This window comes from Odontesthes bonariensis, chromosome 21 (genome assembly GCF_027942865.1).
Source record: "Odontesthes bonariensis isolate fOdoBon6 chromosome 21, fOdoBon6.hap1, whole genome shotgun sequence".
NCBI lineage: Eukaryota > Metazoa > Chordata > Actinopteri > Atheriniformes > Atherinopsidae > Odontesthes > Odontesthes bonariensis.
The window spans coordinates 8,869,383-8,888,691 of record NC_134526.1 but is presented as its reverse complement, the minus strand read 5'-3'; the positions used below and the strand labels follow the sequence as shown (position 1 = coordinate 8,888,691).

The window sequence follows — 19,309 nt, the reverse complement described above, 5'->3', positions numbered from 1 at the left end:
CCTTAGATCCATCCCATAGAGTTCCTGCTGTTATTAATGGCGGTCGGGAATCCAGTTGATTTAAATAAAAGTGAGGCACGTTTGTAAGATCAATGGGCAGCTGTTTTAAGAGGGAATTTATAACAGCCAGCAAACATCCTGCTGTGCTCAGTGTGCAGATTTTGCGCTGATACCGTGAGCTCACTTCCAGGGAGTGCGGTGTAAATCACAGAAAAAGGGCAGCGGCGGGTCAAATCATTTAGGATTTCATTACAGCCAAAGAGCATCAGCTACGACATCATCATCAGTAGCACGGGAAGATGAACAATTCACTGTGTGGATACCTCAGCGCTGCTGCCAATGTATTAAACTGAGCTGAACTGATTGTGACGTTTTCCAGGCTGTGGGTATAAACCCGAGGTGAGAAGGTTTAAAGGACGCTTTGTTCTCCTGCATAGCTGTAAGCCTCACTGCTGACACAGTAAGAGAACTTCAAACGGACAAATGGCATTACATCACCTTTGTTTCAGTGCAACACTAACTTTGACAAAAACTCACAGGCTACCCGATAATCTTCAGCTGGAAATTTAAAATGCTCAAAGAATAATACTGATTCTCTTCTGACGGTTTGTGCAGAGCAGTCTTGTTAGCTTTAGCTTGTTTTTCTTTGTGTGCTGCATCTTGATCTGAGCATACATGTAAACATGTATTTATAATATCTTCCGTAGAGTGTCTCTACGACATTGTTGCAGCTGGAGCTGGTTTGTGCAAGAGTACAAGACGGAGGATGATACAAGGTTTTAGATATAACGATTTTTCTTCATTACACCTATACATATCTTTCTAAACCTAGATTAAAAGGCACAGTGTTCAGATTTAAGTGACATGACGACAAAATAAGTATAAAATGGAATTGAATTGAATAAAAGTCAGTTGACAAACATTCAGAAAGTTGAAGTAAAGCAGAGCGACGTGTGGTGGAAATCTTGAGAGATCACTATCAATAAGTTCTTGTGTTACCTGCTGAGTGCATGCACAGCATGGAGACATTAGACAACATGGAGAGGAACTCACAGCCAACAGTTCAACAACTGAGGCGCAGACACACTCCTTCTCAGTGACCCGTCCAAGGTTACATCTGTTGTTAACAAGCACTGTAATTCTTCCTCCTTCGCTGTTACCTCTCTGCCTGTCCATGTTGTCTTAAAGTTGAGTAGAGATGTGTTAGAGTTGTTATTGCAGCCATGTCTCAGAAAAGAAAAACATAACACCACCCTCCTGATATTCCTGTTAAATCCTGATCAGGAGTGTAGGTCCGTCCATTTTATCCACCAGTGATCTCACACCTCCCATGATCATCAAGGAAAATGATTATTTAAACTTCCTCCTTTTTGTCAGTGATGTTTCTGCTCTTCATCCTCAACATTTTTTCTGATGATGTAGTTATCAAAAAAGTAATTGATTAGTTATCTTTCATTCCCCGTCTTTCCCCCTTCATTCCACTGCTCGTAATCTAATTGAAGTATAAAAAAATCTAAACAAAGATTATTTTTTATCCAGCACCAGCAGTCACACAATTGTTAATTAATCAATTAATTAAGCATGCACAGTTCAGATATGATTTAGCATGTTGTTATGGACTCGACTGGACGAAATTTTAAGCTCATGCCAGTCCATTAATTCCGATCTGAGGGATTAGGCAACAGTTTGTTGTGCTGCAGCGCTGTGCTGCAGGCAGGACTCAGTGCTGTAGGCAGGTCCTCTCTGCGGGACTCAGCTCAGTCCTGCAGAGAGGACTCTTTAGGTCCTAAAGCGGCATGGCAAGTACACCTGATGGTGAGTTTAGCTCTTGTTTTATAGCGCTGCCTACTGCACAAACAAACCCTTCAGCCCTTTTTTGCTTAAGTTCAACAAGAGCTCTGAGAGATTTGCTACTGTGTGTGCCCTGCTTGTTTACACTGTGTGAGGAAAAAAACCTGGAACAATCTTCATCAGTCCATAAAGGATCACATTTCAAGCAGATTTGGCTTGGGACGTTGTTTTTGGTTGAGCTTTCTCATGATCTGATATGACAGTAAGTAATAACATTTCATGCACATGTATCATACAACTGATGTAGAAAAAATTCTGAGCTGAATTGTTTAACTGGCAGAATAAAGCACAAAATGTGCTCTGATTCCTCAAGATAGATGTTTCATGTACAGATCATGCTTCTTTTTAAAAAGTCAGAGGACTTTTAGACTTTACTAACATATTGTCTGGGGTTGATGTGCATCCAGAATTGTTGATGTGTGCTGTTTTACTGCCAGTATACTTTTTACTTACTTTTATTGCTGATTTTAATAAGACTAACGAAATATACATTGCTTTCTCATTGGGACTTCATGCTCGTTCTATGTCAGAATGAAATAGGCTCCTCTTTTTTGATGCTGAATTCATGTCAAACAACCTGTGCCTGTTGCCAAAGGATCACTGGATGCAAACCAGTGTGGAGCTGACTACATGACCGTTGTAGATTGATTCCGGCTCTTATTTTCTTTATAAGTTTACATTCTGGGAAAGCCTCTCCCTGTGGGTGCTGCTTAGGGTTTCTTGAGAGAACTGACCAGAAGGCCATGACGCACTCCACTGTGGCGCCAGTGACTCACTGGTGCTCCTGTTCCGGGATCTGTGAAATCTCATCCTCTCCTCTGTTGTGGTCCCTGCACTGCTTGGGGACCTCACATGTCCTTGTGTTTCCACACGTCTTAGCTGAGACGCACAGATGGACCACAGGCAGGAGAAATCCCTCCCACTCTCTGAGACATGTCCCCAGCTCAGGGTAGTGGTTCTTATCTCATTTTTGCTTTCAATACAGCAGAGGCAGGAAGTCTGATGGGAAATATTTTGACTTCATGGACATACCATATGACCCAGAGGACAAACTTGGAAAAATGCTCCAATTCAATTGCAGGATGACATCATTTGTTGGTACTAAATCATTTTGACTTGATAGTTTGCTTAATATTGTCAAGCTTTAGTAAGAAAAAAAAAAGTTAAATTTAAGGAATCTTTATTACCTTGTTTAGAATAATAAATGAATAAATAAAAAAAGAGACTGTTGGTTGTAACTGAGAAGCAAACATCGTTCTCTGGAGTCCAATGTGTTGTTAGCCCTTCCATACATCCTGATCTCCTACCAACCTGGGGCCAGAGTGAATGTTTGTCAGTTTAGACTTCTGGAAACCAAGGTTATATTTCATCTTTCAGTCTCTTAACAAACCCTCTGGTAATATGAACGTGCTTCAGCCTGCACCAGCAAACAAAGCAGTCAGCAAACAACCTCACATTTGGAGGTTGGAGGGGTGGCAGTGAAATAGATCATTGGACATATGTCCAGGAGTCTGGACTTTGACTGAAGTATGTGACGTTTGCTTAACTTAAGACGCATTTACACTTGACAGGTATAGTAAAACAAACTCTGGTACAATTACCTATATCAATTGAGGAAGAGGAACTGCTACTACATATAGGCAATTTTACGCGAAAAAACCCTGGGCGGCGCCATTACCCTCCACAAATGCACTTCATTTCCGCCGGAAGTAGTTTGCGCAGCATTTGCCAATGTAAACAGATGATGCTTGCTTTGACAGCCCACTCGCAGATCGTATAGCTAATAATGTCCTTACAATGGGAACAGAGTTTAAATACGTTAACTGGAGATGGAGTTACTATCCCCCACCCGAATTCGGTGCAGGACTGGGAGGATAACGTGACGACGTGGCCCAACATAACATACAAAACTGAGCACGTGGAAATAGAAGTACCCTACGACCAAGGCTTTGTTCAGGAGCATATAACAAGGCTGCGTACATTTTACTTATCCCACATGCTCCCGAAAATCGTTGATGATTTTGTTGGAAGGTTACAGTTCTGCAGTAAATATCTCAGCATTTTAAAACCAAAATAAACTGCCCTATGTAGGTGCCCAAGGGTGCCAACAGATGTCTGTTGTTTACATAATGTAATATAATGTTGAATATATTGTTGTACAAAATTGAAAATAAAGGTTGATGTAATTTCATTTCATTATTGCACTGAACTACGATCATGAGTGCCCTATCTTCCTTAGAGTGTTACAATTTCTTTTAACACAGTTCATTCATAGTAAACTCATACTTTCCATTAATAACACTGGATTAATTAATTGTTTTGAGGAAATGAAACAAATGGCTTCAACTAGAAAGATCATGTATTTAATCCTAACAGGTATTAAAAAGTGAAATACAAAACGACCCCACACAATTACATCACTATGATAATAATTTGCAAAATTAACTGTTAAACATATACTATGCACACATGGACACAAGGCAAGATTCTAAACCTCATGAGGCATTCTGATCAGTGGACTTCTCAGGTTAACTAGGCCAGCACAGATGGTCAAGATGTTGTCCAGTTTACGTGCCATGATGGGAACGGTCTGGGATAAAATCTTATAGATCTTCAGTCTCTGGATTGCTCTTTCCACTTGTATGCGGACATTTGTCAAAGCACTCTCTATCTAACCACTCGTTCAAGTGCTTTCTTGAGTTTGTACAGTCAACTACTGCACATGTCGTTCCCGAACCACTTTTCTTCTTAAGGTTTTCCATCCTTTTTCTCACTGCGTCGATATCGGAGCTAGCTAGCAAAACAAACCGGAGCCCGCCAGAACGGAAGTGGAAAGCATCGATGGGAGGAGTTTAGAAAGTAGAGCAGAAACGGGTCAAAAACTTGTCTATAGCCTTTACAAATCCATTGAGCACCTTTAGCCTGACACACAGTATAGCTTTAAAAATGTGTATTTTTTTAACAAAACATACCTCATAGAAGCCTTCAAATCAGGTTGTGACCTAAAGTAGCCTAAAAAAGAAAAGTGAACCAGGACTAAACCTCTGCACTGGTCAAGACCAGAAATCGAAACAACAAATGAAAACATCTTTTGTTTCACCTTTAAATTCAGGAAGCGTCAGACATATTTAGCATCCTTTAAAACTTGACCAAGGAGACGTACAGCATATATGCCAGGTAAGTTATGTCTTTAGACAAATCTCTTTTAATTTTATTGTACATACGCTAGTCCTTTATGTGGTCACACCCAGCTTTAAAAGTTCTGAACTCTTTAAACTGGCCTAAACATTTAGATGAAATGTTTTCCTTTCTGGATTTGAGTGACAATAAACAAAAAAAATGGTTTAACCTCTTGGGACTACCAGTAATGGCACATTTTCAGTTCAATTTCAGCACTTAAGCTAAAGCTGGTTGGCACCAAAACGTCTTAGTCAGTGTTAGGTAAAGATCATGGTTTGGTATAAGATACAGCCTTTCACAACTTTTTGACACATAAGCACTGAGCTTTTGTATTACACCACTTAATTGCCAAAAATTATTTGATGAGGGGCCTATTTGGAACTTATTATGATGAATAACTGATCAAAAAAAATCTGTTGTGTTTCATGTCCTGCATAACACAAAAGCAGAACCTAGGAGCACATGTTAAGTTATTTTAGTGCAAAAAGTCCACAGGATGAGGTGTTAAAAGAAAGCACTGTGGAAAAGCAAATATGATGGACAGAGTCTGCCCACCCCCCGTGGCTTTGTTGTTCCTGTGCTAGAGTCTCACATCTCCTTTTTTTCCGGTTAACACATCAGTTCATGAATAAACAGATCAACGCAGGGGTGCAGTCGCTCTCACAAAGACTCAGATGTGGCATTTGAGATCAGAAACAGCACACATCCCTCCGCTTAGAGCAGAGAGGAGCGTCTTTGTTTGGAAAGTGCTCAGAGCCGAGTCGTGGGAGGTCAAATGACTGTCTAACATCTGTCAGTCATCCTCCAACGAGCCAAAACCTGACAGCACCTCGCTGCCTCCATTTGTCTGCCTCCCACAATCGTCTGCAGCCAGTCGCTGTGTTACATACCTGCCAACTTCTTAGCCCGTAAGAAGCTATTTTATTTGCCAGGTGGATTATACTGCTTTGCTCCTGTTCCATAGTTTGCTCCTTGCAAGTAGAGTCCCGACTTAAATTCGTCTTGTAATACATGTTTTCTCTTTTTAATCAAATTCCTCTCCCATTTCTCCATATTTAATGGAGGATTCCACAGCCATTTGTTTTCTATTTGACTCAGAGATGCTGTCTTGATTTAAGTTGTAAAACCTACAAAGCTTTCAGTTTTGAATTTTTTAAACACACTTGCAAAAAATTCGCCAGTTAAATCCTTCCCAATTATCAGCAGTTGCACGCTTACCATCAGTGCTCTGGGAATAGAGTGTATACAGAATCGGTCCAGTAAACACAACGATCTTCCAGGGGGCAAGCCAGAAATTAATCAGAAACCACAGTTTCTTGGGGCTAGATTATTCATTTTTATTGGACCATGGATGTCAGCCCAACATTAGAAGACTGTAAGTGAGTCTCCAGCCGTCAGGTAAAACTGATCGACCTCTTCTCTTTTTATTTGTGAGTTTTTGCTGTCAGTTTCAGAGCCTCAATGGGAGAAGTTAGAGTTGGCAAATGGGTTTCTGTAAAGAAAAAGTGCAGCCCTGAGCACAGCACCCTCATTGAAATTTAGCGTGTACACCTGAGTATTGCATTTCCATCAATGCTAATTGGACCCGGAACCAATAAGTACCTTCTACTACTGCAGAGCCATCTGATGCTGTAATGGATGCATATTAAACACTTTCCCATTGCTCTCGAAAGCTAGCTGTTAGCTAATGTTTGTGGGTTTTTTAACCAATGGGAAAAGGGATATAAAATGTTAAAAGTAAACCCCATAAACTTCTTTATAGGAACATCTATAGAAACAGAAGCCATACAGGAAGTAATGTCAGTGTCTCTCCATAAAACCTCCTTCTATGTTTCAAGTTTCCACATTGGCTAAAGGTGTGGGTTTTATATCTCGGCCAACAAAAACCTTTTTAAACTTCTGTAATGGTTGTAGTTGAAGTGCAGCGTGGGTGGTGGTGGTGTGGGTGGATGTAAAAAGGCCTACACAGCTGAATAGAGGGTTGAATCCAGATCTGAAGTCCAGCCTACTTTCTAGTTCTCAAATTGCTTAACCACTTCTCCACGACTTCTTCAACTACCCATTTCACACGTTTTACCCACTTTAAACTGTGTCCCATTATTAAAACTCAAGATGCTCCAACTATTCTTCAGTGTGTCTTTACACAACAGTTCCACGTTGACCTCGATGATCAAAAGTTTGACAGCCAAAAAACAGGCTCCCCTGTATCTGTGTTATGTGTATGATAGGAGCAATGGTGCATAAGGGCCTCCCTGCCTTCACAGGGTCATTACTAAGATGAATATAGTGATTACAAGGATGAATAAGGTGTGATTATGAAGATGAATAAGGCGATTAGGCCTCTTGTCACTTCCTTTGGGGTGGCTGTTCATTAGGAGGGAGAAGTTGTCATCGTATAACATACATGAGCCCATTATCTTTCCATCCACAAGGGATTTATATGCAAACACCTGTGCACGTATGCATGCTGGGAAGCTGCAACAGTAAAGCTCCTGACCAGAGGTGACCATTTGTGTTCATTTCTGCAGTTAAATGACCCGTGTTGGCAATAAATCTCCTTCACCTGGGGGTGTATTGTGGCTATACTGCCTGACCCAGACGACTGCCAGCACACCTAACTTCCTTTGCAGGTTTCTGAGTGGAGTTAACACCAGCTTACAGACTACCGTGCTGTACGGTAGTTAACAGCTGCTGACTAACACTGCATGCTGTGTCACTGAAGCTGTTGTGTGTCCAGGGGTTAAAGACACATCACCAGCTCTGTCCATGTGATCGTCCCCCTTGTAGAGGCCCAGATAGCTATATCCATGGCAACCGAAGTGAACATCTCTGATGTCCACATGGCAACGGCGGCTGTCGGGACTGAGAATGAAGGTGGGAGTAGGACTTGGGGAGAGCAGGGAGGTGGGGGGTTTATGGATGCTGACGCACTGAGTGGCTGCCTGGAAAGTTTTCGAGAATGTCGCCCACAGACGAATCAAAAGTGGGCTTGAATCTCTCTGTCTCTAACTCTTTCTCTTTTAAACCGCACCTCCTACTCAGTCAAGTCCTCCTGACCCTCTCTAGCCTCCTATCGCTCAACCCTCCCCTTTCCACCATGGACCTCCTACATGTTTGTGTCTCTTCAAACCTTTGTCTCTGTCTGCAGAGCTGTGGCAGCTGCGAGCCCATTTGATCACTGTTAGAGGGTGTCATGTGTGGGCAAGCCTGACCCGGATGTCTCTCTCTTTTAGCATCCACAAAGAAATTGGCTGTTTTTGCTTGTTTCCTGCCTGCTGATATGGGCAGTCTGATGATAACCACTATGAATACAATGTTAGTGTTGGAGTTGTTTATGCACTATGCCCGAATAAGAAGCTCCCTGTGACAGTGGCACTGCAAATCAGTACAAAGGTGAAAAAGAAGCAGCATATTGCAAATAACTTTGAGAGGAATTCAAAAAGCCTTTGATTTTCTCAAGTTAAACAAGAAGTTTTTATAGCCGGAATCTATTCCTTACATCCTCCAGTCCGGTCTTTAATTATGTCTAATACAACCCCAAATCCAAATAAGTTTTGATACTGTGTAAAATATAGATGAAAACTTAATGAAACAATTTGCAAATCTTATAAACTAATCTCTTATTTCTCAAAAGTTTCAAGACCCAAAAGTTTGGAAGGAGGGCAACATAAAGCTGGAAATTTAAGTTGTACTAAAAAGAAGGAACATATTGCAACGAATTAAGTTAACTGGTCAGTAACATTATTTTGTATGAAAAGAGCACCGAAGACAGGCAGAGTCTCTCAGAAGTAAAGATGGTTCAGCAGTCTGAAAAAAATGTGTCTTCAAATTATGGAACATTTTAAGAATAATGCTCCTCAAATTGCGAAGACGTTGAATATTCCATCAGTGCCTCTTTAATATAACTGTCATCAAATTCCATGTTAACCAGTGGTTTTGGAGGCTTCATACATGATAACAATCCCAGCCTGCTGTGGTGGGATCTGCATGTGTGGAAACCCTCTGCTGTCTCAGTGAAATATGTTGGTTGTAATCTTCACTGTTCTTCTGAGGTCAGCTATCAAGTTTTAAGTCATCTCAGAAAAAGACAGTCTTTAGAAATCATTAAATTTAGGAAAAGAAGGCAAGAAAAATATTATGCAAATCTATTACTTTGATTATAATGGTAGTTAGGTGGAGATTCACTGGTATTCATGTCAGAGATGAGTAATTGGTGCCTTAAAGGTTGCAGAAATATGTCTGCATCAGGCCAGAAAACTGTCTTCCTGCCCAGAGAAAGATGGGATGAGACAAAATGAGCATTTTCTTTTCCTGCTCTGTCTAACCAGACAGGCAGCGTCACAGGCCTCTTTTAACCAGTCAACACCTAAACCTTGGAAAACTTCCACATTAAGCAGATTCCTGCCTCAGCTGAAGCTGATCTAAAAGCTGCACTTAACTTAACAGCTCGGCGAAAGCTTACTTTTCAAGAGCATGAATAAAGAGCAACACAGTGACATCACCAGGCCGGGAAAAGTTTATCCTTGTGGTTGTGTGTTTGTGCCAGAGGAGTTTGAAAATGGGCTGATCAAATAAACCCTGGCCCCTCAGGACCAGACCAAGAGCCTTGCTGTGTTGGGCCACTATAAATCTAACCTCCCCTTTCTTTGCCACAACAAGCTGTCCTCTCCACTGCACTCCACTCTTGAGTGATTCTCTCTCCAGGCCCTGTGGTAATGAAGTACTTTATGGCTGCAGAGGACAGGAGGGGACGCAGGGGGCATGGGGCTAGCCCATAGCTCATTCTTACAACATTGGGGCACATTGGCCTGTGGCAGCTGGGCTGACTGAGTAAGTCTGGATAAAACTACCCTATAACACATAACCAGACTCCAGATAAGGGTCTGAGAAGTTTGGAGATAGTTTGATCTCAGCATGGAAACCCCTTGATTTATACGATCCATTCAGGTAGAGCAGGATGTGGATACCATCCGGGTTTTTATATGAGACTGAACTCTGTTCTCTATTTGGTTTAAGATGAAGAAAGTTTTCATTTCCATTTGTTGTGTTAAATTGCGTGTGTTATGAAACTGTTTGAGATTAAAACAGTCATTAAAAGCTACAATAATAGGCCCAGGTTTCTTAAGAATTGCAAAACATTTTCTCATCTTAGAAGTTCATCCTTCCTGTCATAATGCTTCTCATTAGATAATCAAATGACACAATCTTTGTCCTATTGTACTCTAAGCTGTTAACTCATAAATACAAACATTCAAGTTCCACTTATTGGCCCTTATTAAACTGGACAATATATCAGTGAGTGCTGGTCTTCTGTACAAGTTTCTAACTAACACATGAATTGTTTGGACCCGTCATGGACAGAGCAAGCAAAGAGAACAGAGTCCACTAGAGTTTGTTTTTAGATTCTAATGCCAGCATTTAACATCTAAAGCTAATTATGTACATTAGCTCAAACCCTAACCACGTACTTTTAACTCCTAACCCCAACTGTTAGTGGATGAGAGTGAAGTAGAAAAGTGAAGGAAGTAAAGGATTTGAACCACCACCAACCCAACTTTGTCCCAGTCAAGAATGCCAATTCTGGAAGTCATTGCATTGTGACCATCAGCGTCGCCATATGATCAGTACAGGAACATTTTAATTATTGTACAATTTTTAAACCTTTGTTATGAAATTGCTACAAATTTTTGTATGTATCTTAAGATCGGACTTAAGATCATACCACTGCTCCTGTAGTGATACGCCCAGTGGTTTTTTGAGATTCTGTATTGCAACTTTATTTCACGGTGCACCAACACGACATTGGGTGTCAATCAATGCCATCTTTAAAAATCTATTGTAATTAACCTTCACAAAGACACGCTTCTCCTAAAATTTTGCATTGTTTTCTGAGCTATTGCGCTAGCACCATCTGTATCAACAGCAAACTCAAAAATCACTCTTATTTAGTATATATTTTAAATATTTCTATAATGCGAAGCTGAGAACCCTCCCATCATGTTGGGGAAACATTTGGGATCTTTTGAAAGCCTCTTTATCCTGTTTCAGAGAGAGAGGATACTACAAACTCAAAAACAGTGTACAAGTACAAAGTACTGCTCGGCACACACAGGTGTTTCTCTTTTAGTGACAAGTGCTTTAACCAACTGCACACCTGAGCCTTCAGGAACACCTCTCCAGTCAACATTTCCCTGCCTGCCAGAGCTCTTAATAGCCAAACAGATCTCTTCACTCCATGACCCTGCATTCATGCTCAAGTGGGGAGGTCTCTGAAATGAAAATTCTATTATAAAACATTTACTAGCCTACTAAACTTACATTTCATACAAGAAAAGAACCATTTGGAGCCATTGAGTGTCACATAAATCTTTCAGCACGCTAATTGAAGAGGTCCCCCCAATGGGCCCCTCTCCAAAGCTGGTATTACAAATTGCACAAGTGTGGATGGGTCGGCCAGCTGCAAACCAAATCTTACACCCGCTTGATAATGTTGTGAAGACACACACATGGTGCTCTGTGGATTGCTGCTGCTAGTTTGCCCAGACAGCTCCACTGGGAGCGTGTAATGTAGTTGTATGTAAACACAAGTCATCTTTCAGGAAATATGCTATGAGAGGAGACACTTGGGTGCGTTTCCCTCCATTCTCTCCTGGAGATGCAACTTATTTAAAGTTGACTTAAGCAGGCAAGTTGAAGAGGAGCAAATAGTTATTTCCAGCAGCAGTCTTGAAGGAGTCGTGGCAGGAGGCAGTGGGGTTACACCTACAGTATACACCAGCTCACTCCTGAAAAACTGCCAAGTAACAGTTAGCGAACAAAGCTTAGGAGGATTATATGCGCTGAGCTTTAGTTAGCTTTCGTGAACAGAAATCTCCTCTAAAAGAGGAACTTCTATCAGAGCATCAAGTTAAAAAAACTGTACAGCTCTGTTAAACTCTGGAGAGGTTTTTTCTCAGCTCCGCTATCATTCCATCTTCCTTCTCGCTGTCCTTCAAAACCTCTTTTACCAACCTTTGTACATTTACTTCTTGTTCCCATTACCTTGACTTTCTCAATGATTATCTCTTTTTATCTCTCCCTCACAATTGTTCTAATTGCCACAGAATCTGTTGATGGAAATCAATGTTTTTTTGATTATGTGCCAGAGCTGAGTCAGTAGCAAAAATGAGTGGGACATTGGATTGTGTCTAAGGAGGATTAGTGGGTATATTTGAGCAAAGGTTCCCACACTCATCCTAAAATGCTGTTTCCCATCCTGAACTCAGCAAGTGTGTTGAAAAAGAACTCAAAATTTCATAATTTGCAGGCCTACATTTGAAAAAGGTGGCAAATAAATCACAACACTATTTCCTAAATCAATTACATGCTGTTGTAGATTGTAAACAAAAGCAGAATACAACTATTTGGTAAACATTGCACTTGATATGAAACAGTTTAAAGAAAATATGTTGAAAATTAGAAAAAAGGCAGGAATATGTTTTTTTTAAAAAGTTGAAACTGGGTAACAAAAGACTGATAAATATGCATAATACCATAGTGGGGGTAACAGTCTAATACTTAGACTGTTACCCCCACGACCTGGACCCAGATAAGGATCAGAAAATGCATGGAAGGATGGATTTCATTATCTGCAGTGCCCTAAGTTTCATAGAATCTTTAAATCGGAAATCGTGGAGGATGAAGCTCCCATGCTAAAGAACAGTGAGACCACCACACAGTTCAAAAGCCAGGATGATGTACCACAGTAGTGTACATGGCACGAGTAACTTACATGTCCAAATTACATATTCTCAGGGAGAGTGCTTGCTTGTTTCAGGAAAACAAATACTCTGCTCGTAGCACAACTGTACAACCTTGTACTAAAAGAGTTGAACTGACCTGCCTGCAGCCCAGACCACATTATGAGATCAAAAATAAAAGAGACTTTGCACTGTTTGAACAGCTGAAATCCTATATTAACAATGTGAAAGGATTTCACTTTCAAAAGGAAAGCAGTTGGTCATTTCAGTTCATAAATGTGTCAGAAGCTGAGCTGAAACTTAATGCTGGGATCAAATCTGAGATTCATATTTTTTCAAAAAGCTATTATATTTCTCAGGGCAATTAGTAAAATATAGAAACATTTTATTTTATCCTCAGTAAAAGTTTGCACACCATTAAGATAGAAAATGGAAAATCGACTGTAAGAAAGTAGAACAAATACTCCCCAATCTATGTCTTGTAAGAGGTAATAGCAGTTACAAGCGCACAGATCGGTACATGAACTCTGAACATCGGTGGGGGAGCAGAGCCTGGACGCTTTGATGCCTTTTTTATTTCAGGTGTCACTCTTTCTAATGTCTGAGTGGTCTGCACCGCAGGGTCTCCCCCTCTAAGCTGCATGTGGATCGTTCGCAAAGTAATAACTGCACCCTGCTGTGCCCATCATGCCTCTGTGCCAAAACCTCCACTCCAACACCTGGCACCATGGTAACCAACACCTGTTCCCCTAATTAGAGGGATACTGGAGGGAGATAAGATGAAAAAGTTAATGAAACGCTAATCTGGTCCAATCAAACGCCCTGGCATCTGCCCGCTTGCCGCAGCAGCAGGTCACAGTAATGGCTGCCTTATGGGCACCTCCCCTGCCAACGCAACCTTGACTGACCTCATCAGATCCAGAAATCCTCACATGGGAGGGCAGATAGTGGGAGGAAGGGAGGAGAGAGGGTGCTGCCTCCTGAATGGACGGAGTATCTGGACGGCGAGGTGTCAGCCAAATGAACGAGCATTAAGAGATGAGGTTCCCTGTGCACAGCAGCTGGAGCGGCTCCAGGTCGCACCAGCTGCACCGTTCTTGTTTACAAGCCGCCAACTGCTGCAGGTCTTCTCTCTGAACAAAGAGACTCTCCTGTGAACGGCATTGATACTGTCTGTGCTGACTGTTAAAGAAACTGCTGTGTCCAGAATGATTTCTTGAAATGATTGAACCTGAAAATATTCAGACCACACCCACAAAAGAGCAAAAAGACCAATTAAAACAGAAAATATTCACTTTTATGAGTATGACTGAATTTCTGTGACCGATCACTTCATGTATGAAGTCATTTTCTGTCTTTTCACTGACTTATTAATCTTTCCAGCCAGTCATCTTACATGACCTCTCCTGAACTCTGTTTTTCCCTCCAGGAAACTTCAAAGGGATGTGTAAACAGATAGACCACTTTCCAGAGGAAACATCTGCAGACCCATCTGAGTACTTCTTACGTGAGTATACTCCCTTTTTACTTTCTAACTAAAAAAAATCACATCACAATTTTCTTTGGGATATTTGTCCCACTTTTTACTCAGACTGGAGTGCGTTGCCAGTAGCTGCTCTTGGCCCGCGTGTCAGCTGTTCCTGCCTGCTTTTAGCACGAGGCTGTCCAGGCTGAGCCTTGCCAAGCAGCTCGTCTGTTTTTACTGCTTGGCTGTGTGTAACATAACGTGCAGTGTTACAGTTGACTGTGTACCCTGTAAACACAGCCCATTGATTTCTGCTCCCTTTTCCTTTGTGCAAGCAAGACGGAGATGCTTGTCAAACCCCTTTGCTTACTAATCCTAAAAATCCCAACAATGACTCGGAGCTCATCATGTACTGTTACTATGGTTTGGTCAATATTTCAGTTCATGTGTCTGAGCTGTGAGATTTGTGAATAACACACAGTTGATGTTCTTTCTTTTTTTTTACTGAATGCCGCTCTCAATTGTTAACAGTCCCTTCAATGAATAAAGTTATCTTCATTCATGACACTATGATGGTGGAGACTTTCGTTTCTATGGCCATTGTCAGAGTGTATCAACTGATCCAAGTTGAATATGTTTCTATGGTTACAGCTCTGCTCTTGTGTTGTATATCTCACAGGGAAGCAGAAATATGATTCAGAAACTTGCAACCAATTATAAATACTTACAACTTTCTCTAAGTAGTCTTCAGGAATAGTTCTCCAGGCTTCTTGAAGGACATCCCAAAGCTCTTCTTTGGATGTGGGCTGCCTTTTGTTCCGTTTTCTGTCAAGATGATCCCACACTGCTTCAATAATGTTGAGGTCCAGGCTCTGGGGAGGATTCATCCCTCAGACCTGTTGCCACTGATTTTCAGCCCACTTCTTGTGTCATTTGGTATATCTCAGCCTTTTCTCCCTGTTTCCCTTCCTTAAGAACTGCTTCTTGACAGCCACCCTTTCATGGAGCCCATTTCTGATGAGGCTTGGGCCAACAGCAGATGGATCAACTGAAGGTCCAGATGCATCTGTAAGGTCTTGGGTCAGGTCTTGGGTCCTCTTCTTCTTTTGTCCTCCACATCTCAGTTTCTTTCTTTGTAAGGACACACTGCACACCATGCAGAGAAATATCAGCTAACAGCTCTTTGGGAATCACCTTTTGGTGCCAAAAAATACCAGTTACGGTCTGTCAAAATGTGTTATCTCCGGCATTTTTCATAGATGCAACTGAAGAGATGGGAACAAACTATGTGTCTTTGTGACAGGCTGCTGGTAACAAAGTGTCAAAGGATACAATTTAAAATAGGTCTAGCTAAGTTGTCTGTTATGTGTCGACACAACACGGATTCATCCTTTGAGTTAAGGGCCCTTTTAGGCTTGAATGTTTCATAGGTCAGTGTTAGGTTGTTTGACAAACAAAAACACAAACACATCCCTCTGTAAATGGTCAGGTACAAGGACTGGACTGAAAATGAGTTAAAAAAAAAAAGAAGCATCCAATGCCCAAAGGAAAACTTTAAAAAACATTCAGAAAGCCTATAGAGAACTAGTGTTAAGACCTTTGAAAGATTACAAGAGAGCATTAGAAAGCGTCTTCACGTGCCTTGCCAGTAGACCTCACTTCCCCTCTCATTCTGCAAGTAAGACAAAGAAACACACTCTTGCACATAACTATTTTTGGAAACCCTCATCATCACCAGAAGTGACCCAGTTAATAGTTCCTGTAACCCAACCTGTGATTAAACATATAGGCTGCACAGCTCTCATTTTAAAGTGCTTTTCCTATTTTTATCTACAAAGTTTGGCAACAGTGTTATCTAAAACAGATGGCTAATGATAGCCAAGGGCACCTGATTCCTGAAAAAGTGTAGCTTTTTGCTCAAAGGAGGCACATCAGTTGATAATGCTGATCATTGTTATGTCACAGGACACATTCCTGGTCACGCTGCTACAATAACGTAATCACACACAGCCCGGACCGCTTTAAACTGTATATCTATGTATTTCTTTTCCATTAACACCTTCACTTAGAGTCCACCTGGATTTTTTTTGTGAAAGCTTAGTGCCTACCCTTACACACAACGCTACTTGATGCAACTCTCAGAGATTTGGGTGTGTAATGCCGCTAGCAACCAGAGTAGCTTGAAGATTTAAGCAGCGATATGAAAAGATCACCTCTTTTTTTAACTCCACACGCGCAAATTATGTTCTTTATTTTCAAATTTGTACGCTTATAATCATTTCAAACTTGTGCATCTTCAGGACAGAGAGTTTAAGCTGCCTGCCATGGTGTGAACTGGTGAAATGGATCCAATTCATCTCTGTTTATCCAAGACTTTTGTCATTTGTAGAAGATCCTTCTTCAGCTGTCAAGTGGTTTTAGACCTTATCTTGCTTACTCATGCAGCCCCAAGTGCCATTCAGAAAACCATTGATCAGGGCAGAAACGTATAGGTATGTTTTATCAGTTACCACAGAAGACAAAATACTGGGTGTTAGTGACTTTTTTTCTTGTTCAGTGTGAAATGGATCTTCAGATTGTCTTTAAACATATTTTTCCTTTGTAAGACATTCGACAGTGCAGAGAAACAGGGAAACAATGGTTATAGAAGGGTATGTCATACAGTGGAGGTCCACAGGTATAGAACTGAACCAGGGACAACAAGATACCTGTGGTGCTGCTGTTGGAGTCACTTTGTTTGGAGGAGACCCTGTAATTTTAATTTGGTTAGGGTATTAGTGAACACTTAGCATGTCATTTATTCAGCCCCATATCAAATCAAAACACTGGCAGAAATCAGTCACATGGATTTTATTACGTTTCACTTGGCTAACAATTTAAATTTTTCATTGTTATATTAGATACTTATTAGATTATATTAGATACAGAGATACATTAGCTTCCAGTTTTAAACCATTGATGTCCTGAGTTCTAGTTGACCCATTTCTGCCCTGCCCTGCTACAGAGCAAAGTGATCAGAAATTGTCCATCTCCTCATCTCCGTCTACGGGGGACAACAATCGAGAGCTCTCAGAGAGCTGAGCGGTGCGTGCCAGTGCTGGAGATTAAGCCCAGCCAATTAGGCTGTGTTTGACTCAGCGCTCTGAGCGGTTGTTCCCGTCTGTCTGTGCCACAGAGAATGGTTATGATAACTGCTCTGCTAATGATTCTAACTATGTCGAAGCCAAGGTGAAGGCAGATCAGATTCATAATGAGGCATCTTTCAGGCTGGGGATGACAGTTGAGGGGTAGAGGTCACGCTTTGGCCCTCGCACCGTCGCCTCTCGTCTCCACATGTGTGTTTTTGGGTGTGTTTTAATCCCTTCTCAGGCTGTGATTGGAAGAGAAGGCCACAGTGCTCCCAGTGGCTTGCCAATTAGGACATTCACATCCATAAATATTTCAGCCTCCTTCTTATATAGGTCAGGCCTCTCTTGATGGCTGTCTTTCTCTGCATCTCTTCACCCTCACACCCGTAGTATTGCATGTCAGGAGTTGTACAGCACTGATTGTCATCTCAGCCATGACGATTCAGTGCATTACACTTCTTAAACATTTTTCCCTGGGTGCATGTTGAGGTCACAAAGAATGCAGCATGGGTGATTTTTTTTCTTAACATTTTCTTTATCACGGACACACCTGGTATTTCCATAATGAGGAGTTACACGGCGCCTCTGGGTGGACAGAGACCAGAGAAAATCTGCTCTAACATGCAGGCAGGGGAGAGTTACGCAACAGAAATGATGTCACTTCAGGTAAAGACCCAGCGGAAGTGACATCACTGGGGAGCTTGGCAGTTCAAATCTGAGGGGACACACTGGTGATGACATCAGAACGCGTACCAAGGAAGAAAAGGATATTTGGTGATGTGGTTGCCAAGCAGAAAAACACACAAATTCAACTGTATTCTACAAGGCATGCAACCCTGCTACACCACGCAAACACTGACAAGCTGTCCTCATGCCAACATCCACACAATCAGAAATACAAACACACCACATATCAGTAGCTGCTCTTTGTGTGTTTGTGTGATAGTGTGCGTGCTTTGTGTGTCCTCAGCTCTCCCAACAGCAAGGCAGTTTTCACATCTACACTGGGTTATATAAGCCAGCTGAGGCACACTAAAGCGCCAGTGGGTTTTTAGATCATGCCGTGCTGGAGCTCCCATCATCCACTGCTCTACTGGGCGCTAAGCAGCTGAGAGAGAAGAAACAGGAAGAAAACGCCCAGTTATGCAAGCTGCTAAGACTAAAAATGCAAGACATGGCTTCACTTTGGTATGGAGATGAGAAGGCCATGTCAGGCGATATGGATCTGATTTCCATAGATGAGCGCTGGTTAGTTACAGGCAGACATTTCATTCTTTTTATATGACTTTAGTGGTTTTTATCAATTTTTAAATACAGCATCATACTGCTGGAATTATTTATTTGTTAATCATCTGTCTGCAACTAACAGTTGTTTTATTTCTACTGGTTTTCTTTATCAACCTTAGAGGCAGTTTGGGGTCTTTATCCAGTTGTTTTTACATTCGACGCCTCTATTTAATACTAAATAACTCTTCTTGTAGAAATCTTAACAAATTGTCTAATAGTTTAATTGAAAGCTACATTTCAATTGTACAGTTACATGTGTAAATGTTTAAACTGTAATCTCCCCAAAAAATATGCGCATTTAATCTTTATTTATTTGTTTCTCACATTTCCGATTGACTGGTGAAAGTTGCTCTAACGTTATTCACGGGCTCATATGAAAAACTGTACGATGTGATATAGTTTTTAGTGAATGGACTGCTTGTCTCACATGTTAGAAATAGTGGAAGCTGGTGTCCTTGCACCATTTTGCACAAAGAGGTTAAACCTAACCTGTTTAAGATTATTTTAAACTGGAAGAAATGTAAAACGGAACAGAAAAACTGAAAAAAAGTTTCATTTTAACACAACGATTTAGATTTTAAAAAATCAATAACTGAATTTCTTAACTCCCAGTCAGTAACCTGACTGAAAACATAATTTAAAGCATCAGTTATAGGTTA

General features: G+C 41.2%; 1 protein-coding gene across 1 annotated transcript in view; it reads left to right on the top strand.

The window, feature by feature from the left end:
• The window catches only part of cacng2a (calcium channel, voltage-dependent, gamma subunit 2a), a 64,997-nt gene that overhangs the window by 25,614 nt on the left and 20,074 nt on the right, over window positions 1-19,309 (top strand). Inside the window, exon 2 of the mRNA XM_075454587.1 lies at window positions 14,200-14,277. Within this exon, the coding sequence (XP_075310702.1) occupies window positions 14,200-14,277 (78 nt within the window). The remainder of the gene's footprint in view (window positions 1-14,199; window positions 14,278-19,309) is intronic.